This window comes from Xenopus laevis, chromosome 6L (assembly GCF_017654675.1).
Source record: "Xenopus laevis strain J_2021 chromosome 6L, Xenopus_laevis_v10.1, whole genome shotgun sequence".
NCBI classification, from domain to species: Eukaryota; Metazoa; Chordata; class Amphibia; order Anura; family Pipidae; genus Xenopus; species Xenopus laevis.
Genome location: NC_054381.1, coordinates 162,006,161 through 162,030,142, shown reverse-complemented (window position 1 = coordinate 162,030,142; position 23,982 = coordinate 162,006,161). Strand labels below are relative to the sequence as shown.

At 41.7% G+C, this 23,982-nt stretch overlaps 1 protein-coding gene across 1 annotated transcript; it reads left to right on the top strand.

Moving 5' to 3' along the window:
* Positions 1 to 6,787: 6,787 nt before the first annotated feature.
* Positions 6,788 to 18,527, top strand: LOC108719476 (myelin-oligodendrocyte glycoprotein). The gene is made up of 6 exons (XM_018268333.2): positions 6,788 to 7,357; positions 8,309 to 8,436; positions 13,805 to 14,185; positions 15,031 to 15,117; positions 17,133 to 17,216; positions 18,060 to 18,527. Exons 2-6 carry the CDS (start codon positions 8,367 to 8,369, stop codon positions 18,074 to 18,076), a joined length of 639 nt encoding a protein of 212 aa, XP_018123822.1. The 5' UTR covers positions 6,788 to 7,357; positions 8,309 to 8,366; the 3' UTR covers positions 18,077 to 18,527.
* The last annotated feature ends 5,455 nt before the right edge of the window (positions 18,528 to 23,982 follow it).

Sequence of the window (23,982 nt, the reverse complement as noted above, 5' to 3'; positions counted from 1 at the left end):
GGCTGACCCTCCTCTGCTGAGGAAGGTAGGTACGACACTGTTCCGAATCCAACAGGACTCCCAAGAACTGTTTCCTCTGAGAAGGAATGAGATCCGATTTCGGGTAATTGACCTTCCAACCCAAGGTCTCTAGGCAAGAAATCGTTCTTTGCAGATGGCTGAGAAGTAGATCTCTGGAAGGTGCCTTCAATAGCCAATCGTCTAGATAAGGCACAATAGGAATGTTCTGGGTTCTCAGAAAAGCTACCACCACCACCAAAACCTTGGTGAAAATGCGAGGGGATGAAGACAGGCCGAATGGCAGGGCCGCAAACTGATAATGACTTAACTTGTGTTGATCTTTGATAGCAATTCTCAGGAATTGTTGATGTCCCTCCCAAATTGGGATGTGGAGGTAGGCGTCTTGAAGGTCGATTGTCGCCATGAAATCCCCCTTTTTCAGAATTGAGACTGCTGACCTGACACCTTCCATCCTGAAATGAATTTTCTTCATGAAGGTATTTAGATAAACTAAATTGATTATCATTCGAAACTTGCCTGACCGTTTGGGGACCAAAAAAAACTGAAGAATAAACTCCTTTCCTCTCTTCGCCTCGAGGAACAGGAACCAAAACACGGGATTGCAGAAATTCCTGAATTCCCTTGAGAACATATGTTCTCTTCACAAACTCCCTGGGAACTCTTGTACAAAGAAAACGAGGTCCTGGGCGAGAGGCTAGCTCGAGCCTGTACCCTTCCCGGATAATACTTAGCACCCAAGGATCGCTGGTGATCCTGGTCCACCCGTGAAGAAAAAAACAAAGCCTTCCCCCTACTGGTCTGGACAAGTTGGCGTCAGAACTGATCTGTCTTGCGAGATTCCTCTGACCTGTTTCCCTTTGAGTGAGGTTTACCTGATCTACCACGGGTGGGACGAAAAAAAGGCTTCTTCTTACTTCTAGATCCTTTAAATTGGTCTGATGGATGAAAAAAAAATTTCTGTGGAAAAAAACGTTTGTCCTGAGGTAACAACTTCTTCGTCTCACCTAATTTAGAGACTAGAGTCTCCAACTCCTTACCAAAAAGAAAAGGACCCTCAAAGGGCATGGCGCAAAGCTTATTCTTTGATGCCAGGTCTGCTGCCCAATGTTTTAGCCATAGTGCACGCCTGCCTGCTACAGCCAGAACAGAAGACCTAGCTGCCATTCTGATGGTCTCCACCGAAGCATCGCACAAATAATCTGCAGCTAGCTTGATTATCTCCAACGAAGACTTCATATCCTCTCGGGAGACTCTATCCTCCATATCTTGATCTAGCTGACTAAGCCAAAGTCTAATAGACCTAATGACACAAGCTGTAGCTACCCCAGGTCTAAATGTTGCTGCAGAGGATTCAAAGAGTTTCTTGAGAGCAGAATCCACCTTCCGATCCATCGGGTCCCTAAAACTGGCTCCATCCTCCACAGGAATAGTCGTCTTTTTTGCCAATCTGGCAACTTCTACATCGACCTTAGGCGGAAGATCCCAAGCTGCCGCTACTTTCTCGTCAAATGGAAATAAAGCTTTCAATTTCCTAGGCAGTACTAATTTCTTTTCAGGCTTCGACCACTCTTTAGAAATTATACTTGAAATCACCTCATGCACTGGAAAAACTCTGGGCAACTTTTTCCGGCCTAGAAACATCATATCCTGTTTAGAGCGTGGCTTATCTTCATCTTTTAAATCCATCGAGGATCTTACAGCTTTTACGAGATGATCAATATTCTCTACTGAAAACACATAAGCATCCTCTCTGATGTCCTCGTCAGACGAATCCACAAATACTTCATGTACATCTGCCGCCTCCACCTGGCTGGCCCCCAAAGTACTTGCTTGAGGCTGAGCTTGAGCATTAACCTTAAAAGTCTCAAGAGTCTGCTGCATATTAACCTTAAACCACGACATGAACTCTGACATAGCCTCGGGCACATCTTGCTGAAAATTCTCTTTCAAACAATCTTGACAAATCCTCTTCGGAAAATCCGGAGGAAGTCTTAATTTGCATAAAGCACATCTCTTGGATCTTTCCCTCTCTTGGTCTCTGCCTTCAGAGCGGGAGGACATGGCTACAAGGAAAAACAAAACACTATGTAATAACCCTTAAGCAGCACACAGAACACCAGAAGTTAAGCTCCTTACCAGAACACAGCACCTAAACACAGTAGCTGCAATGCAGGGAAGCTACTCCAGCAAGAATTTGCCGCCGGATGGTCACGTGACCACCGCAACCCGGAAGTGCACACAGCGCAAGGACGCGCACAATAATCAATAACCCCGCCGCATACACAAGCACTTACTGTGCGCCGAAAAAAACCCGACGGAGGGAGGGAAGCAACCTGCGGCTCAGAAGGAGGAGATCAGGAACCGACCCAGACCTCCCTTCTGCCGCACGAACCCCTCCAACAGCCAAAGGACTGCCTCCTCTCCCACAACGCTGGCAGGAGGATAAATGGAGGGAGGGGAACGCACCAGGAACCCGCAGCTAGGGGTGAGTGGTAGAACACGGTTGCTTAGCCCCCCTAGGAATCCTGCTGGACCCCTAATACTTACCTAGTCCTCGGAGGACAGGAAACAAGAACACAGGGGATAGCAGGAGGGGGGGGGTGTTTTGTTCTTGTTTCCTGTCCTAGGAGGAGGGACCATCTCTCTTGTGGTGCTGCCGGGGACCTGAAGAAAGCTACTTTTATGGCCCCCAGACAGCCTATCGGCACCTCAGGTTGTTGCATAATATTTCAATAGAAATTGGTGCCATACTCAAGCTATCTCAGATTATTGGCTCATTTTAGGGGAAGTGTTAGACAGCACTAGACGATAGAATAAAAATATTACACTGACTTATCTATTCTCCTGCTGTGCCTCCCACACAGTATTCCAGATAAATAGCAAAATATGTCGTATAAACAAAGGGCTAATGCCGAGCCTTTCCTTTTTCATCAGATTCTTGCCCATAAACCTCCACTTCACAAAGCGTGAGAAATTCCTGTCGTCCTGGAATAACAACACTGAGGTACCGACCCACCATCCCATTGCAGAACAGAGTGATTGTAGCTTGAGAAACATCACTGATGGTGCCACAACTGGAGAGAAAAAGAGAAGACAACTGGATTAATGATGATTATTTACTATATTCCATAAACAAAGGCCAATAAGCCAAGGTAACAGATTAAATTCTTACATTGGGTTATCATTTTAGTCAGAATTCCCAATATGAACCTGCGCCCCCTCAAGGCGCTCACTCCATCAGTCCATCCTATTCACTATGACCACAGAGTTGAGGTTTTTATCAGGTCCAAATGCCACCAGGGCTCAAAGTCATTGTAGGTGTGGGAGCAGGAGTGGCTGTAGAAATTGATCTACTTATTGCCATCAATAGCTCGTTCAGGACCAGGCATTGGGTCAAGGTTATAGGCAGTCTTGCAACATTGACCTCTGAAATATGAAACCAAATTCCAAGTCATCTCACTGAGTGAAAAACCCTTTAGTAATTTGGAACCTTTTCGCTTTGTCAGCACTTTGAAAAATGTATTACTGGTGTAATAATTGGGTACTTGGGTACTTAAAGGTGTCCCAGTGCCTAATAATCTCAAGAATAAACTAAATAAAGTTTACATTTTGGACATATCTATGTTGAGTTTACTCTGTATCTTTGTACTAAGGGCATGGTTCTTAAACAATGTCCAGACATCTTTAACCCTCACAACCTTAATGGATGTCTTCAGACTGTTGAACGGGTAAAAGTTTATTCATCTGGTATTAGATATACTTCTTTAACAATTCCTGGCTACTTGCTTGGGATACTTAGTATTATAAAGGTGTCCTTTGATCTTCTGTTCCCCAATCAATAAGTGATTAATTGATCGTGAGCAATACATACAGGGCTTGACTTGGAGGTCAAAAAAGCATAGGGATGATTTCTGGGCTGTGTGTATCGTGGCAAAAAACAAGTTAACAATGATAAGCCACACCCACAGTTATTATAAGCTGGTTTTGCCCACTTTAAAGCAAAGCTATTAATCTTTATTAAAATCTGTTTTGTGAAAAGCATGAATGTCTGAGCTAGGGGTGAATGGGTGGGAAAGGGATGAATACCTGAGGTAAGGATGAATTGGCATGTGGGGGTGAATGGGAGAGATGGGGATGAATGGGTGGGAAAATAATTAATGGGTGGGAAAACATTAATGTGAAAAGCATGAATTGATGAGCTAAGGATGAATGGATGGGATGGGGTTGAATGGGTGGGATAGGGATGAATGGATGAGAAAGCTAAAAATGGGTGAAATAAGGATAAATGGGTGGGATACAACGATGCAGCTAAAGTGTTGCAGCTTGGGGGTCATCTTTGACCAGTCCCTCTCCTCCTATAATCATATTAATAATACTGCCAAAACCTGTCGTTTCTATCTCCGCAATTTAGCCAAGATACGCCCATTTCTTTCACAAACCACAGCCAAAACACTAATCCATGCCCTTATCTTATCCTGTTTAGACTATTGCCATCTCCTCCTAACTGGTCTTCCTGACTCCCATCTCTCTCCCCTCCAATCAATCTTAAACTCTAATACCAGGATCCTTCTGCTCTCTCCTAAAAGAGAACCTACTCAGCCCCAGCTAAAATCCTTAGCATGGCTGCCTGTTAAGCAAAGAATAACTTATAAACTCCTTCTACTAACATTCAAAGCCCTTCACTCCTCTGCTCCTCACTACATTTCTTCTCTTGTCTCACTATATGTTCCTAGTCTCCGCTCTTCTCAGATCCACCTTCTCTTCACACCATCCACATCCACTGCCACCTCTCGTCTCAAACCCCTCTATCTTGCTGCTCCTTCCCTGTGGAATTCCATCCATGAATTCCTCCATAGGGAACCCTCTCTCAATCTCTTCAAGAAAAAGCTAAGAGTCTACCTTATGGAGCACTAGAACATGAGCCTAGTCCTGTCCCTACTGACTATGTCTTACCTTGTGCACTTTTTCATCTCCAATTTGTACCTGTATGTTAGTCTCCCATCCACTTAGACTGTAAGCTCTACGGGACAGGGACCTCCTTCCCACTATGTCTCTATACCAAATAGCACTTAAGCTCCTTGTCCTGATGATTCTGTATATATTTCTGTATACTTTTATATATATATTGTACTTTTATGCACTGTACAGAGCTGTGGCTCCTTAACGGCGCTATACAAATAAAGTTATACATATACACATACATACATACATACATACATACATATATACATACATACATACATACATATACACATACATACATACATACATACATATATACATACATATACACATACATACATACATACATACATATACACATACATACATATATACATACATATACACATACATACATACATACATACATACATATATACATACATATACACATACATACATACATACATACATACATACATACAGAGATTAAGGGAGATGGTCACTTTCTTGGGTGATGCATTCAGTTTCTCTCCAACTTCTTCAGGTCGGCTAAGACAGACCTACAGAGAAAAGAAGACATAATACAGCATTAAATACTAAAGTCAAAAGAATAACTAGAGGCTGTGAATAAGAATCAGTCAGTGTTACTTATAGATGATAATGATGATAAGGACTATGTCATGAAGTGGGAACAGATATCAGATAAGGTCCATTTGTACTGGATCTCTCTAACAACTGATCCACTGCAGCCAATAATACACAGAGTTGTTAATTATATCGTGATAAGGGGCTATTCTAAACACTTTTGCGATGTACATTCCTTATTTATTTTAATTCCAATGTACAGTATAAAAGGATACATATACCGTTAATATAATTGAATGTTGTTACATCAGCGCCACCTGCTGGTCAGTTTCCGACTTAAAGTAGTGGAGAAAGTTGTGGGGAGAAATAAAGTGGCTGCTCATTTATGTTTCAGTTTTTGGGGGACAGTAATCTGTAATACATCATCTTGGCAAAGGAAGTATAAAAAGATCGACTCCGACACAAAGGTGCGTCTAGAGAGTCAAGTTGATAAGGGGGAATGAGGAGGAACTGCAGAATCTGAACTGAAGTTCCCCTTTAACAGAGTATAAGAAATTTCCTGTACTATGTCGGATATATTTATGTCTAGGGCAGTGTCACGTGGGGAGATTTTTGGGTCTATGATTTTGAGTATTTATGGGGTGTTGTCATATATGTATCAATAATATCAATTAAATCAATACAAGTAAAATATAAAGCCAAATTCACAATATTAACTAGTTGCTTAGAATGACATTTCCTTTCTTAAGAGAGGAATAATATAATTTAATAATATATATTAATATATATAATATAAATATATAATATAAATTCTGGGGGTAAATGAACACAAGCCAGTGTAGTTATAATTCTGTTTATATAAAAGTCTAGAGGATCTTAATCACCAGGACATATTGTTACTTACTGGCCCTTTGGCACCTTTTACGAGAAAACCTTGCGCTCCCCAATGTTTCCCCTCGTGCTGTCTGAGATGATATTCATGCCCTATATTAACCCACTGGCAGTTAATAGTTAACTAAATACACACAAATGTCTGATCAGGGATAAAATGTGTAACCGAGTGACACACAAATGCCATTTTAACCCTTGACTAAGTGCCATGTGGCCATGAAACGCACAACGATTTTGATCATAAAACGATTTTTTACTTTTGATGACTTTTTTTTAGCATGGCCTGTTTAGTGGCCCCCAGTGTGCCTGATACGTGTCAGTGTGCAAACAAGAGCATTATGGGACGGATGATTGGCGAGGAGTAAAGTAAAGTCACTATATTAGGAAAAAAGTGCAGTTTCTAAGTGTGTTGTTAAATGGCCACTAGGTGTCACTGCACAACAGAGAAGATTTAGATCAGAATCAGCGATTGGGGAAGATTTGGGGTTCCCTATATGCAAGTGTCAGCTATGGAGAGGCACATAATACATGGGTGGTGGCAGTTTAACAAGGTGTCCTGAGTTGAAATGAGTTTGAAGAGTTGGATTCGACTCAGGAAGGGAAGATGCAGAGAGACGTGCAGTTCAGCCCTATAATAAACAGGACATAAAGGGTAAAGGGAGGTTTCTGTAAATATAAAAGTGTAACTTGAGCCAAGGAATGTGGAGCAGCTGGGACTGATATTTCCTGCACTCGGGGTGGGACAGATTGGGCTGCTGGGCTGAACCCCTTGCTGGAGAGGAGGAGGTAGGAAAATACATTTAATAAAGTTCAGGAAGGAGCTGCAGTGGTGACTTGTGTATCTCGGGCAAGAAACGGCCCCTGATAAATCCAATTTACTGGAGGGAAAAGACACACAGAGAGCCCAGAGCAAGAAGTGAGTAGAACTGACAGTTGGGGTAACACTGGCTACTCGGTGGGTGGAACCTTTCCTGGGGGCAGGGTGAGACTGGGCCAAAGGGAAAAACCTGGTGGGCTCCACCAACCCAGACCTGCTGAAATCCTGGCTGCTGCCTCTGACCACCCCCTGCCTAGATTACAGCATTGGCTAGACCCAGGGGTGTTGGGGGGGAGCCTCAAGGCGGCAGTCACAGTGGGCCCGGGACCCCCCAGTCCAATGCTACAAGGGGTCCCCCACATTCCTGCATTGTACCCACTTATGCTTCTGTCTATACATCAGTCTGAATATGTTTCTTTCTATCTTAGTGTTGGTGCTGTATATACTGTATATATATATATACATAGTGAATATACACAGACATATACAGTGAATATATAATAGGTAAAGTGGGTGTGTGTATAAAGACTTTCACGTCTATCTAGTGATGGGCGGATTTGCGCAGTTTCACGAATTTCGGCGAAATTTGGGCGAATTTTTCGCGAATTTTCGGTGAAAAATTTACAAAATGACGCCGGCATCTCGTTTTTGACGCCAGCATCCATTTTTTATGCTTACGTCCATTTTTTGATGCTGGCGAATTTTCGCTGCCGTTTCGCAAATTTTTCAGCAAAGCAAAACTGCGAAAAATTTATGAAATGGCACCGATGTCTCGTTTTTGCCTCCGGGGTCCTTTTTTGATGCTGGCGAATTTTCACGGCCGTTTCGCTAATTTTCCAAATTCGCCGAGCGTCTGGCAAATAAATTCGCCCATCACTACTTCTATCATGTATTTAGGCAGATTAACCCCCCTCCACATGTGCAGAATATGAGTATGTTAGGTATTCCATTGGCTGAAGAGAAATTGCAAGGAATGACAGCTGATAAAAGAATAAATCCTGCAGTACATAATTACTCACAATTCATTACAACATAAATATTTTATCCAAGCCAAACTGATATGAAAAATTGGACCTGCTCCTGAAGATCGTGAATCAGAGTGTGGAACATGGAAGTCGGTGGGAAATTCTCGTTTATTGTTGCCTTTCTACCCCTGCTGCTGCTGCTGGGAACAAGAGGTTGGTGCTGCATGTTATGGAATTACATAGAAGATAAAGTTTAAAACAACTAACAGAACAATCCTGTCCCATGTGACCCCCTTTCAGGTCACTGATTGGCTACTGACTGGTATCAGGTCAGGGAGCCACAAAGCAGGGAGTTGGGATCTTCCACTTACTCCAGCCTTTTCCCGTAACTGATCCCTTCCATTCCCTTTATCAGCTTAGTCTTCTCTGTACTTTCTCTATTTCATTACTGTCCCTTATATATTTATATATAGTGATCATATCCCCTTATATATTTATATATAGTGATCATATCCCCTTATATATTTATATATAGTGATCATATCCCCTTATATATTTATATATAGTGATCATATCCCCTTATATATTTATATATAGTGATCATATAGTGATCATATCCCCTTATATATTTATATATAGTGATCATACCCCCTTATATATTTATATATAGTGATCATATCCCCTTATATATTTATATATAGTGATCATATCCCCTATATATTTATATATAGTGATCATATCCCCTTATATATTTATATATAGTGATCATATCCCCTTATATATTTATATATAGTGATCATATCCCCTTATATATTTATATATAGTGATCATATCCCCTTATATATTTATATATAGTGATCATATCCCCCTTTATTGCCTCTTCTCCAGTGTAACCAATACCAACTTTCCTTTCCCCATAATTGATCCCTCCCATTCCCCTTATCAGCTTAGTCGCTCTTCTCTGTACTTTCTCTATGTCATTAATATCCATTTTCCAAGGGTTGAAGCCCAAAATTGCACTATATATTCTAGATGGGTCATTACCAGTACTGTATAAATGGGAAGAATGCCCCTCTACTCCTGTGAATTCATACCCATTTAATTAAGGGCAATTCCCTGGTGACCCTTTGTGCTGCTGGCTGTCATCACATGCTACAGATAATATGTTTACTCTGCTGTAACTATTTGTAGCAAATATTATTCTAACCTTTACTCTGCCTTAAAATTCCCGTAATGAACATTGTGAGTTTCCAAATTCATAAATGGCAGCTACAATCACCTTAAATAGAGGCCAGTATAAATAATACTCTGTGCCAATATGATTATTTTATTGCTAGGAAAGAAAAGATAAAAGAGAAATAGAAAGAAAGAGAGAGAGAGAGAGAGAGAGAGATCTATTATTATTATTATTATTATTATTATTAACATTTATTTATATAGCGCCAGCATATTTCGCAGTGCTGTAAAGTAAATGTGTTTATACAACTAACTCATATTAATTACATACATAGATCATATGGAGTTACATACATCACAATCAATACTGCTACAAAAGGTGAGGAAGGCCCTGTGCAAAGGAGCTTACACTCTAAAGGGAAGGGAGTAATACACAAGGTGTGGGAGTGGGCAAGATCAGAATTAAGTGGGTGAGAGATGTAGTACTGTATGTGGTGTTGCGTTTGGTAGTTAAGCAGAGTGAGGGGAGGCTTCTCGGAAGAAGTGCGTTTTCAGAGATTTCTTGAAAGCAGAAAGATTGGGAGAAAGTGGGACAGACTGTGGGAGAGAGTTCCAGAGGAGGGGTGCAGCCCTTGCAAAGTCTTGAATGTGAGCATGTGAGGAGGTAATGAGAGAAGAGTTGAGGAGCAGGTCAGTAGAGGAGAGATATGTTCTTTAGGTGGAAGTGACAAGATTTAATAAATGACTGGATATGAGGAGTGAGGAGATGGGGTGATAGTGGAATTGTTAACTATGATAGATACTTCCGGGATGTTAATGGTGTTAGTTGGAGGAAAGAGAACCATTTCCATTTTAGAGAGGTTTAATTAAGGTAGCGTTGTGGCATCCAAGTAGAGATAGCAGAGAGGCACGAGGAGACCCGAGTTCTGGGTTGAGATCAGGAGATGAGAGATAGATCTGAGTATCGTCAGCATAGAGGTGATAGTGGAAACCATACGAGTTGATTCGTTTGCTGAGGGAGGAAGTATAGAGGGAGAATAATAAGGGTCCCAGAACAGAGCCTTGAGGAATCCCAACAGAAAGAGGTAGAGGAGAAGATGCTACTCCATTCTAGGAGACACTGAAGGGCAGGGCCGTGTCATGAAGGCCAAGTGAATTGAGGGACTGGAGAAGAAGAGGATGGTCCACAGTGTCAAATGCAGCAGAAAGATCAATTAGTATTAATAGTGATTGTTGACTTTAGCTGTTAAAAGGTCATTAGTTAGTTGGGTTAGGGCAGTTTCCGTGGAGTGTTGTTGCTAAAAAACAGACTGTAGGGGGTCCAGCAGGTTATTGTCAGAGAGGAATGAGGTTAGTTGGTTGAAAACTTGGCGCTCAAGTAGTTTAGAAATGAAAGGTAGCAGAGAGATAGGTCGGAGGTTATCAAGATTGAAGGGATCAAGAGAGGATTTTTTCAGAATGGAGTGACAAGAGCATGTTTTAGTTGAGAAGGAAAGATTCCCTTTGAGAGCAAGAGATTAAATAGATGAGTTAAGGCTTTGATTAGACAAGGATTGGTATTGTGGAGAAGTTTTGAGGGAATTGGATCAAGCGGGCAGGTGGTAAGGTGAAAAGAGGCCAGAAGCTTTGAGATTCCTCATCAGTGACAGGGGTAAAGGAGCACAGGAGAGACTGGGGAGTGTGGAGGGAGGGTGGTGGAAGTCTAGGGGGGTTGAGTAGTGGAATGTCCCTTCTGATAGTGTCAAGTGCTCGGCAATATCTTGAGCAGAGACAGGTGAGCATGGAGGGGGCAGAGAAGGGGAAAGAAGAGTTAAAGGTGGAGGAAAGTTGTGCCGCTTTTTGAGTTAATAAATGAAGTAAAGTAAGTTAGTTTGGCTTGGAAGAGGCTGGTGTTATAGGAACGCAGGGCAGATTTGTAGCTCCAAAAGTCTGATTCTGAGTGGGATTTGCGCCAGCGACACTCAAGTGCACGTGAATGTCTTTGGAGCTTTTGTATGAGCAGTATGTCAAGGTTGAAGTGGTTTGGGTCTAGAACGTTTAGTTTTTATAGGAGCAGCTCATTTAGGGCAGTGGTGAGAGGACTATAGTAGACAGAGGTACCACATTAGGACATGAGATGGCTGAGATATTAGAGTGAAGAGAGTCAAAGGAAGAAGAGAGATGAGACTACAGCTTGCAAGTCATGGTAAGTACGTGTTTGGGGAATAGCAGGGGGTGAGGAGGGAGTTAGTGAGAGTTGAAATGTGACCATATTGTGATCAGAGAGGGGAAATGGGGAGTTAGTAAAATTGGAGGTTGAACAGAGTCTGGTAAATATGAGATCCAGACAATTACCATTGGAGTGAGAGGGGGAGTCTGAGCACAAAGATAAGCCTAGGGAGGAGGTTAGTGAAAGAAGTTTAGAGACAGAAGAGTTGTTAATGTTGTTAACGGGTATATTAAAGTCACCTAATATGATGGATGGGATGTTAGATGAAAGAAAGTAAGGAAGCCAAGCAGCAAAGTTGTCCAGAAATTGTGCAGTTGCTCCTGGTGGTGGATATATAAGAGCAATGCAGAGTGAAACAGGAGAGAAGAGCCTAATGTAGTGAGTCTGAAATGAGGAGAATGATAGAGAGGGAACAGGTGGAAGAACTATAAAAATAGAGCGGGGAGAGAGAAGCAAACGTACCCCACCTCCAGGTCTGTTAGCAGGTGTGGGAGTATGAGTAAGTATGAGTAAGTATGAGTAAGTATGAGTAAGTATGAGTAAGTGTGAGTAAGTATGAGTAAGGTGTAGGCCCCCATAGGACAGGGCAGCAGGTGAGACAGTGTCAGTAGGAGAGAGACAGGTGTCAGTAAGCGCAAGTAGGTTAAAGGAATTGGCAATGAAATGGTCGTGTATAGCGGTGAGTTTGTTGCAGACACATCTGACATTCCAGAGAGCACAGGAAAGATTAACTGGGGTTTTGGGTATAGGAGTAAGAGTTCTGTACTGTTGGAATTTGCTCCGGAGAGAAGGAGCTCCTGGCCATGATATAACTCTAAGTTCTTTGTTTGCATGAAACAGAGGAGTTTCTTGGAATAACTAGACAGAGAACTTTATAAACTGCTTGTGTGGAGAGGGAAGGAGAGGAGAGAGGCTGAGATTTGTATGGATTTGTGACTTGATGGTGGAAGTGGTGAAAAATGTTTTTGGAAGCATGAGAGTGAAAGGAGGAGAAATACACGATAGAACATTTTTGGAGCAAAAAGTAACAAACTAGCAGGTACAAAAAGTCTGTTTTCTTTTTCTCCCAGCTGGTTCACTGTTTGTTGTAGCGGAATTCAGTTCCTTTTGCCTTGTCAATGCCATTTCTAAACACTTATATATAAATATATATATAAGTATTAGCACTTAGGAAATGTTGGCACTCATGCCATGCCCCAGACACTAGTGTACATGTACCCCCCCTTCCCTAATGATCACCCATGTACATCACAATGCTGACAGATCCTATTGGGTGTTGCTACAGGTCACATTCTAATGTGTGTGTATGGGGGGGGGTCCACAAATCCATCAGCAGTTTGGAGGCCAGATAGGAAGAAACAAGGATCCATTCCAATAGATGGATAATAAATCCACCAGCTCCATTGTTGCTCAGGGCAGGACTCACTCTGCGTATAGAGACATAATTGGCACTTGCCCCACTTACAGTTAATTAGAGGGAAAGTTGGCAGTTAAAGTTGGCAGTTAGCCTCATTTAAACGTCAGACTTGTATGTGCAACTGTCCCAGACTTAAGGCCGACACTTAGAGTCCAATAAGATTTGGGTCATTTAGAATTAGCTGCAAAAAATTTGGGTTTCAGGCAGAAAAGACCTGATTCTCTAATTTTCATACTGGGGATCTCAACATGTTGCAGGAGTAGGTTAATGATTTTCCATAACATTATGTTTTTGGTGCTATACCATAAATACTGGGTTTTTAGATAAAACGTGTTAGATGGGCGAAATCTAGAGATCCATTGAAACCAAGGGACACATTATAATTTCTTGGGCTGAAATCCCTCAATGAATTGAGACCTTATCATTTATGTCTCAGACAGGGGTTCCCAAACTATGGAGGCCTCCTTGGGGGGACTTGGAACATTTATAGGGGGGCTCAGCTGGTCAGTTAGGGTAAGATTTGGGAGAAATACATAGTTTCTTTAGTCTCCGTAAAAGCCCAGCTTAAAGGTCACTTAGGGTAAATTAGAGGCGCCCTACACATTCTTGGAACTATGGCTGAATGATCGCTTCACTGTTTTTCTAAATCTGAAACCTTGTAATGAGCAAGCGGGGGGCTCCAAGGTGGCATGAACCAATAAAATTCAAGGAACAAATGCCTAAAACTGGAGAAAATGTCTTCCCCTTTCCCCATGTGCTGAATTATTTGCCTCTTTCAGGTGAGTTTTTGTGCCCAGATGCCAAGCGAGTAGTTAATGTCCTGTCCATCGCCGGTGGCCTTGCACAATTGCCTTGCACCTTCTTCTGGCAGGGGGAGGAGCCTGAAGATATGAAAGTGATCTGGCAGAAAAAGAGAGAAGGGGAAGTTGACCTGGTGGTGCATTTTCAAAATGGCGATGATGAGGAAGACGAACAGAGTGAAGAGTTCCATGGGAGGACTTCTGTCCTTCAGGACTGGTTTAAGAAATCAGATGCCACCCTCACACTGGACAATCTCTTAGACAATGACTCTGGACTTTATAATTGCCATGTTTCTTGGCTCCCAATGGGGCCCCAGACCCAACAGATGTGCTGTACAGTAGCCTTAACTGTAAACCCTGGTAAGTATGTAATAGTACTATCATTGAGTTGAGTTTTATCATTCTCAATCAGTAATCCACAACCAGTGGCTTGTGATGTCTCCTGTGTGACCTCAAAGGCGGCGCTTATTTTTGAATTTCTGGTTTTGGGGCAAGTTTTGGTTGTATAAAACACATATGTACTGCCAAACAGAACCTCCTGTAGGTGGCCAGTCCTCATAGGGGCTAGCAAATAAGCACTTACAGTATTTGGCACCCCTGGAACTTTCATGCTTGCATGGCTCCTCAACTCTTTTTACATTTGAATGTAGCTCATGGCTAAAAAAGTTGGGGACCCCTGTTCTAAATGGAAGCATGAACCATGCCCCCATAATATAGAGCATTATGTGCTCATTGACAGAATAAGGGGTGAATAAAACTGTCATGTACATGTGAGGTTAAACCTTAGGCCACACCTGGGCTTCCAAGAGATTTTATGGCCAACAACAGAACAGCTTTAGAACTTGCCCTGCCCCATGTCAACAGAGTGATATTCCAACAACAATACATTTTTGTATGGAATGCTTTGGATGAGTAAAACAAGGATTCAGCCTTGCCAACAGCTCTCATTTGGGAATAAGGAGAAAGCAAATATTCTGCCATTTTAATTTCAACTTGGCCGTTGCCCTGACGAGCAGTACGGCAGCAAAACCTCATGTCACTTGGAAGAGAACCACAATGATTCCCCCATTGGACATTGAATTTAATTCTCAGCTTAGTGTTAAAAATAAATATGCGAAAACCCAAGTATAAAGCTTTGCAGACTTCATTAGAAGTTTCTCTGTAGTTTTGCTGCACTAACAGAATTCATGTTCCTCCTCATACAGAGCAGAAGTCATTGTGGGAGAGATATCAGATTTCCATCATCCTTGGGGCTTTCCTTGCCGTTGCTGTCACTATGTGCCTGAGCCCAGGTAACCTCTTTATGTTCTCCTCAACACTACTAGCTGGGCTTTATAGCAATGAAATGATTATAATAATCTATAGAAAGATAAGTCACTTATAGTACTTGCATGGGGGAAGGTATTTCTTGGTGCTCCTGAATTTGCCTCCTTCCTTTCTGCCAAACATTAGCAGTTTGTTCCTACTTTATGGTAGACACATAACAATAGTCTGACAATAATATACCATGACAGTCATGATGGGAACACTAAGTATGCTGGGACACCAGGAGGTATTGGGTCATAAGGAGTTGCCACAGGGAATCAAACCAAGGTCCTCTAGCTGTCATTTCTCTAGCTTCTATAGAAGGGTTACTAGCTGAGCCTGCACTTTCAGCCGTACATAAATCATAAATTACTGAGGTTACTTGCCTTTATTTGAAAAGGGAATTATTATATATATACCTGTAGCAGCCATGATAGGGACACTAATGTTGGGACACCAGGAGGTCCCGGGTCTTAAAGCATAAGCAAACCTATAAAATAAGTGAATGTAAAACTGATGACAGGGTTATTCTAAGAACTTTTGTCATTTACGTTAATTATTTATTTTCTTTTGATTACAAGATATTAAGGGATACATGTACTGTTAATATGAATGAATTTTGTTACAACAGCGCCACCTGCTGGTCAGTTTCCCACAGTCTGACCAGCAAGTAGTCAAGGAAGTTGTCAGGAGAAAGAAAGAGGCTGATGTTCTTCTGCTTAGGAATAAAATTAGAAACCTTTCTCACATCTTTCCTAAGCAGAAGAACATCAGCCTCTTTCTTTCTCCTGACAACTTCCTTGACTACTTGCTGGTCAGACTGGTGGGAAACTGACCAGCAGGTGGCGCTGTTGCAAAATTCATTCATATTAACAGTACATGTATCCCTTAATATCTTGGAATGAAAAGAAAATAATGAATGTAAATTGCAAAAATGCTTAGAATAGCCCCTCATCAATAGGGTTACTTATCCTATAAGGAGTTGCCATATGTAATCAAACCAAGCTCCTCGTTTGGGTTTCTCTAGATTCTATAGGGTTACTAGCTGTCTTACATAGATCATAAATGGCCGAGGTCACTTGCTTTCATTTGAAAAGAGAATTATTATTTCTAAAGCAGTCATGATATTTACTAAAACTCACAATTTTTTCTCATAATTTGAATATAACAAACTTGACCAAACTCCCATCTACGATTTTATCTTATTTATTTAATAAATTAACTTGAAAAACTCGGATCAAGAAAAACTGAGTGCAGTTCGAACTGTGTGATTTTTTTGCACGACAAGCCAGAATTTATTAAGTTTGATGTCCGTAAAACTCGAGTAATTTGAGTTTTGAGTGAAAACCATAGCAAACAGCCCTGATACTTTTGAGACCCATGAAGACATAAAACATGTTCCAAAAGCTAAAGGAACCATCTGCCATTGACTTTTACATGGATTTGACAGAACTGAGATGAAATATTTTCAGATTCTGCTTTTAGGCTTAATAAATCTTGAAAAAGTAAAGTTTTTCCACCTCTAAATATTAAAAACTAAAAACTCGATCTGACAAACTCGGCCTTTAATTAATAACCCCCTAAGTATTCTGGGACACAAGGAGATCCAGGGTCATAAGGATTTGCCACAGGGAATCAAGCCAAGGTCCTCAAGCATGGGATCCATACATCACTAACCTATAGGCTTCCTCTAGGCCATATATACAGTAGTTACTTTGCTGATACCTTTGCTGGTCTTTAGCTATAAGGGTGCCAGCAAAATATCTTATGGTGATGGAGCCTCACTGGTTAGGAACAACTTCACACACATTTATTGAGGCCTCCTATTTTAAGGACATTAATTAACCTGGAGATATCTATTGAAGGGTAAGGATATCAATGGAAAGAAGAGTCAGTAGGTGTCCACAGAGTGATTTAAGTTAGATGAATGCAATTTATAAATTGCCAAGATTATGATGTCATAAGTATGATGTCATTATAAACTGTTTTGTGTTCATTTCAGGTCACCAAATGAATAGTGAAAAGCGTATCATCTTCATTACAACTGTGATCATCTTGATGGTGGCCACGCTCCTTGTATTCATGGGTAAGGTTCCTGTTTGGTTTGTGCCTCATCAGTGAACCTCAGTATTTAACTACTACTATTATCAATTATTACCCACCTACCTGAATGTTTAACCCCATCAAATGGATATGTTTGTGTCAAGGTGGCCATTGGCACTGGTTGACATTAAAGGTATGACTGGGATGGACACATTCTACAGAAACATCAGTGCAAACGAAAGGATCTGAGAGGAAGTGAAGAGAAAATTGGACTCCTTTCACTTCCTCAACTATCAAGGAATGTAGGAAGATCTCATTATCAGTTGGGACAAATCAGCTGCAATCTGACTGACCCTAGAGGCCACATACATCTCTGACAGTTGGCCAAATTCCGGAATTCCAGCTTTAGTATATGGCAGTGTTTTTATAACTAAGCCAGTGGTTTCTTTTAATAACATTGTTTCAAAGACTTGACCTCGTCCTATTTACGGCTAAACCAGTCACTTTGCTATTGTTCTTCTGCAATGGGAGCCATTTCAGAGCAATTCATAGACTTCTCAAACAGGAGCCTAAGAAGTTTATTAGATAGACTTTAGCACAGTCAATTAAAAACTTGTCTGCATTTCATTGGAAAAGTCAGTTGTGGGTGAAAAAGTTGGGAATAAATTCACAGCAATGATGAACTCACCACCAACAAGCCTGAAGAGCCAATCAGGGAATTCAGGAGAAACACTATCAAGACGGTTGCCAAGGGTTGTCATTGATTTGATGCCACTCAATAAGTGAAATAGTAGGGTAACAAATAGTAATGAAGTCGATCTATTTCATGGGTGTGTATGTGGTACATCTCACATCTAACAGTTACTATTGGCTTTGTCTGTTACAGGGGAGTTGTACAAGTAACGATCCAGGAGAAGGTGGTAAGACAAGGTCAACTCTTTCCTCTTGGCCTAGAAGACACGTGTTCCAAACCTGTTTGCCAAGATGCCCAGTCTGCTTGCCACTCAGGGTGTAGGAAAAGTCATACAACGAGCTGAAGAGCAGACTTGCTACAGATGTGGATACGGAGCTTATCCTGTGAGGTGGAACCCAGAGTAATGTGCTGGGATTCTGAAAATACCCTAGAGGCAATTTTATGGGGGAGAAGCAGAAATGGACACTATAAGGGCAGCAGATTGGAGGAGGGGAGTGGTTTGCAACTCAGGGAGTGGGTGGGGCTACATGATGGTAAAGTAACAAACAAGTACTATGTAATGTACGGATTGCAATGTTTCTTTTATGTTTAAAGGAGAACTAAAGAAGAAGGCTAGAAAGTTGTACATGATGTTTTGTGCTTCTGTACCAGCCCAAGGCAACCACAGCCCTTTAGCAGTAAAGATCTGTGTCTCCAAAGATGCCCCAGTAGCTCCCCATCTTCTTTTCTGCTGATTCACTGATTCACATGCTCTGTGCTGCTGTCACTTACTGAGCTTAGGGACCCACTCACAATATACAGTACACATAGAATAGAAATGTCACAATATAAGGCTGATTAGTAATTAATACACATAATTACTACATGGCAGCACAGAAACCAGTGCAATTAGCATCAGAATTGAATAATCAGCAAACCTGTAGCATCAGCTTATATTACAGCCAGGGAAGCTCATTTTCTGCTGCTGGATAATTAGTGACGAGCCCTAAGCTTCTCAACAGCCAATCAGAGCCCACTGAGCATGTGAGTGTCACAGACACTTTCCAAGATGGTGACCCCCTGTGACAAGTTTGAAGTCCTGGATCATTGCTGCTATTGACAAGCTCAAACTTTAGCCTCGTGCAATAAGTTCACTATATAAAATAGGCCATTTTTAGCCTCATTCACTTTTAGGGTTTAGTTCTCCTTTAAGGCATTATTGTATAGGGAACAAATGCGGGTGGATCTGCAGTTTCTATATTTCAGTATTGTGGCTCCCAGTAGGAGGAGCTTTCATCCCAATTGTTTTTATGTCACCCAGATACTTAGTATAAGCCAACCCCCCTACATATTTATTAGTTGCAATGTCTTTGGGATAAACATTTGCCCTTTCAATCAATACTTGCATCTTTCTTTACACAGGAGTTTCTGCATTATCAATAAATAAACAATAAAGTTGCAAATAAATTAGTTCTCATTGTGTTTTTGTTACTCTCTGTGTATGAAGTCTGGATCCTGTGCTGCCAATGAGGATTGTATGGCTACCAAGCCCCTCACTATTCTCTCCCCCCAATCAAGCTGTGGGGCGAGTGTTTATTTGTACCCTGGGTACCCCTGGAACTATAGCAGGGTGACTGTTACCCCAATGTTTCTATATATCTGTAACCTTGTTATGAGCTAAGGGGGCCCAGTCTGAAGGTCAGTTAGGGGGAGATTTGGGGTGAGTGATTATTTGTGCCCTGGGTACCCCTGGAACTACAGCAGGGTGACACCCCAATGTTTCTATATATCTGTAACCTTGTTATGAGCTAAGGGGGCCCAGTCTGAAGGTCAGTTAGGGGGAGATTTGGGGTGAGGGCTTATTTGTGCCCTGGGTACCCCTGGAACTATAGCAGGGTGACTGTTACCCCAATGTTTCTATATATCTGTAACCTTGATATGAGCTAAGGGGGCCCAGTCTGAAGGCCAGTTAGGGGGAGATTTGGGGTGAGTGTTGATTTGTGCCCTGGGTACCCCTGGAACTATAGCAGGGTGACACCCCAATGTTTCTATATATCTGTAACCTTGTTATGAGCTAAGGGGGCCCAGCCTGAAGGGCAGTTAGGGGGAGATCTGGCTATTATGTTACACTCCAGCCTTTATACATTACATTTTTGGCTAATTAATTATATTATTCACAATAGCAGAGCACAGACTCACCCAAACTCCCCTCCGGAGGGACCAGGACCCCGAAACGCATTAGGCGCTCTCTGCACTCCAGCACCTAACCTTCTAAATGATTCAATAAATAGTATTTTTTACTTAAAGAGGCAGTGTGCCACTTACTTTTTTCAAGTTCTAACTAACTATATTAGAAACATTTTTTTATTTTGCACAGCCTATCTATTTACTCAGTTTTTATTTTCACACTGAACTGTTCCATTAAGATTAGACAGGTCTCAGTCTTCATAGAGCCCTATATGCGATTCTCCTTGTCCTGATCACACCGGCCATCACTCTCCTTGGCAGCATCTTCCTCTACCGGGAGCTGATCGAGTACCCAGTAAGTGTGCTGGAGGGCTGGAGGGCTGGAGGGCTGGCAGCTCTTCCTTTAGTGTTAATTTGGAACAGATCCGCACACACTCAATTGAATGCAGTCGAGGAAGATGCCCCTTTTGTTATACCACCAGTAATTCAATGTTTCGGGGGGAATCCCTCCCTTTATCAGGATACAATTCGAGGTGTGCAAACCAATTTAACCCCATCAGACCCCACCTCCATTTCCCAGCATGCAAACTAGGAAACATTACTTTACAGTCCAATTAGTCCAATTAAGGAATAACAGTCCCCTAGTGTCTCTAGGTATTCCAAAGGGAAATCAACTTTTTTTTAAACCACAATGCCACAGATGTGAAAAATTGGATATAAGCATTGTATTAAATACCATTTTTGCATAAAATTCAAACAACATTTGTAATAGACATTGATATAATCACTCACGGCCCTGGGATTACTAGTACCCCTTAGTATTCTATGTCATCAGAGACAGAAGAAATCGTAAGGACTTTCACAAGAAACACGTAAAACTAAAATTCTCATTGTAGGCCTCCCGTCTTAATAAAGACCTTTTATCTACAATGCCTTTCTCTCTGTGTATCACCTCCAGAATTTGCCACCTGAGTTGTGTGATGTTGTGTTTAGCTTCAGAAAAATGTTTTGCTAGTGTAGGGATGTGAAAATCTTAGACACCCAAAGTCCATCTGCAGTTGTCATTGGCTGCGAGGCTGAGGTTGAACCCACCTCTGTGTCATTGTTTCAGGAGAGCGATGGTTAAACGGGTATGGAATGAAAGTGGGTATTGAGCCGTAAACAAGGAGAGTGCAGAATTAGTGCATGATAGTTTGGATTGTACAGATTTATTTATACACACGGCTGTGGTTCTGGTTTACAGACAAAAATCTATTTCACCCTCACTCTCCACCAGGAATTCTTCACCTGAAAGTGTATTAAACTGCCTTTTTTTTTTTGGAGAAACAAAGTTGTTCTATTAACTTGTTTTTGAGGCAAAGTCGGAATGCTGGGGGGCCCTCAGTCAACTTTCTTTTCAACATCAGGTTGATGCTGAGGGTCAAGAGCAAATGTCTGTGTTCGGCAATTCTATAAAAGAAAATCCAGTGGAAGTATTTACTCATTTCTGTTTTAGCAAGAAAGGGCCTTAATGGGATACTGGCTTTGAAACCCATCGGTTAGTAGTGTTCCCCAGGTATAATTATGTGGTTAAATCATTTGTTTAAAGAATAACATTAAAGAGTAATTTAAAGTGTAGCTCCCTTAGCTCATAACAAGGTTACAGATATATAGAAACATTGGGGTGTCAACCTGCTATAGTTCCAGGGGTACCCAGGGCACAAATAAGCACTCACCCCAAATCTCCCCCTAACTGACCTTCAGGCTGGGCCCCCTTAGCTCATAACAAGGTTACAGATATATAGAAACATTGGGGTAACAGTCACCCTGCTATAGTTCAGTTTACTTTTGCCTGAGGGAATAGTGCAAATAAAGCCAGAATTTCTTACCTGGAAATTGCAGTTCCTTCAGGTCCCCTTAGGCCGCACACTACAAGAGAGAGAGAGAGAGACCCTCCTCCAAGGACAGGAAAAAAACCTTTAAATACGCCTTCCCTCCCCCACATTCCTCAGTGTTTATTAACAAGATGAAGACACCAAGGGCTACATCAACAAACAGAATTTTATCAGGGAGGGAATTATGTGCTGCCTAAGGGGACCTGAAGGAACTGCAATTTCCAGGTAAGAAATTCTAGCTTTCCTTCAAGTCCCCAGGCAGCACACTACAAGAAATATTGAAAAGATATTTATTGAGGGCCTCATAAACCTGTTTGTAACACCAAAAACAGCCTCCCTTGAATACATCAAGTCCATAATGCCTTGTGAATTTATACAAGGATACCCAAGTTGCCGCTTACATAACCTGCTCTGCCCAAGATGTTGAATGAGCGGTGATTTTTATCAGAAACCTACCAGCAAGTAGGGATGTAGCGAACCGCCGATAATGTGTTCGCAAACGCCGTTCGCGAACACCGGCAAAAAATGCGGACAGTTCGCGAACAGTTCGCGAACTTCGAACATCCGAAAATCGTTCGATTCGAACGATCGAAGGATTTTAATCGTTCGATCGAACGATTTTCGTTCGAATCGAACGATCGAAGCCATTCGATCGAATGATTTCATTCAATCCAATGGCTTCGATCGTTCGATTCGAATGTAAATCCTTCGATTTTAGCGATCGAATGGTCGAATGGTCGAACGATTTTGACGCGAACGCCTATTGGCGAACGTCGCGCGACGTTCGCGAACTTGCGGCGGACGCGAACAGCCGATGTTCGCGCGAACAAGTTCGCCGGCGAACAGTCCGCGACATCCCTACCAGCAAGCTCATAAACAAGTGACTGTCTGCTTAAGCCATCTTGTAAATGTAGGTTTGGATGCTACCAAACCCTTGGACTGACCTTAGGCTTAAAAGAAGTAGGAAACTTCAGCAACTCTCTTATCCGGAAAGAAAGAACTGAAGATAAGGTTCCTCAAGAGATAGACTTTGCAATTCACCCACTCTGTTGAAGTGAGTTCCACCAACATAACTGTTTTGAGAGTAATCAGCTTAATTAGAATTAGCTTTAAGTGGTGTCACGAACACGGTACTTCCAACCGCACGTGACTTTAGGTGGGACTATCAGGGGTCACTCAGTCTCTCACCCACCTTGCACACAGGTTAGACTAACACAAAAGCCCCCCAAACACCAACCAACACCCACAAAACTCATTCGCTGCCACCATCTATCATTCACAGGCGATAGAAACCTAATGTGACTATTCCCCTGTTCTCTCTAACAGGTAATAATTCACAATACACCAATGCATTAAACACTCTCACTATAGTCAGTTAGTTCCTACTGATTCAACCAGTACTTCAGCATGCAGAGGGTTAAGGCTCACAGTTAACTCTTTCAGGCTAGGTTCGTTTAGAGCATCAAAGACAATCTTATTAAATTCTCTTTAATATTATAAAAGGTATAACAGTGCAAAATACAAAAAAGATGTTACAAAAGAGACAGACATTCAATAATACAATTACAAACAGTTGTAAAATAAAAGGGAAAACATGGAAAACCTATACTTAACTCCAAAGATATAGAATTCCTGGTCCTGGAGGCAAGGGGAAACAAACGGAATAACTTCCAATTGCAATTGGTCCTCCAAAGTAAATCCAAAGTTTAGTCAGAAGAGCTGACTATTTATTAGTGATTTCAGGGCATCAGGTAACTGCACACTCCCCCCTCCCTCAGGAATGTAAGGGGTGTGGCCTAGCAGGACACAGATTGAGTTTTTATGAGCTCCTGTGAGTAGGAACTGGACCAAGAATATAATGACCATAACTCCTTATTGGAACATAGGAGAGAGATGATATTATATTCATTGGTTATTAATTCTCTCAGGGATTCCATAGATACTAAACATCAATACTGTGTGACCTGCCCCTGCCCAGATATCCACATCTAATACACAGAGTACCAAACCCAGTCATGTTTGGACTCGTTGGAAAGATGAAATTGCCTTGAACCCATCATCAGTTTTTTATACTG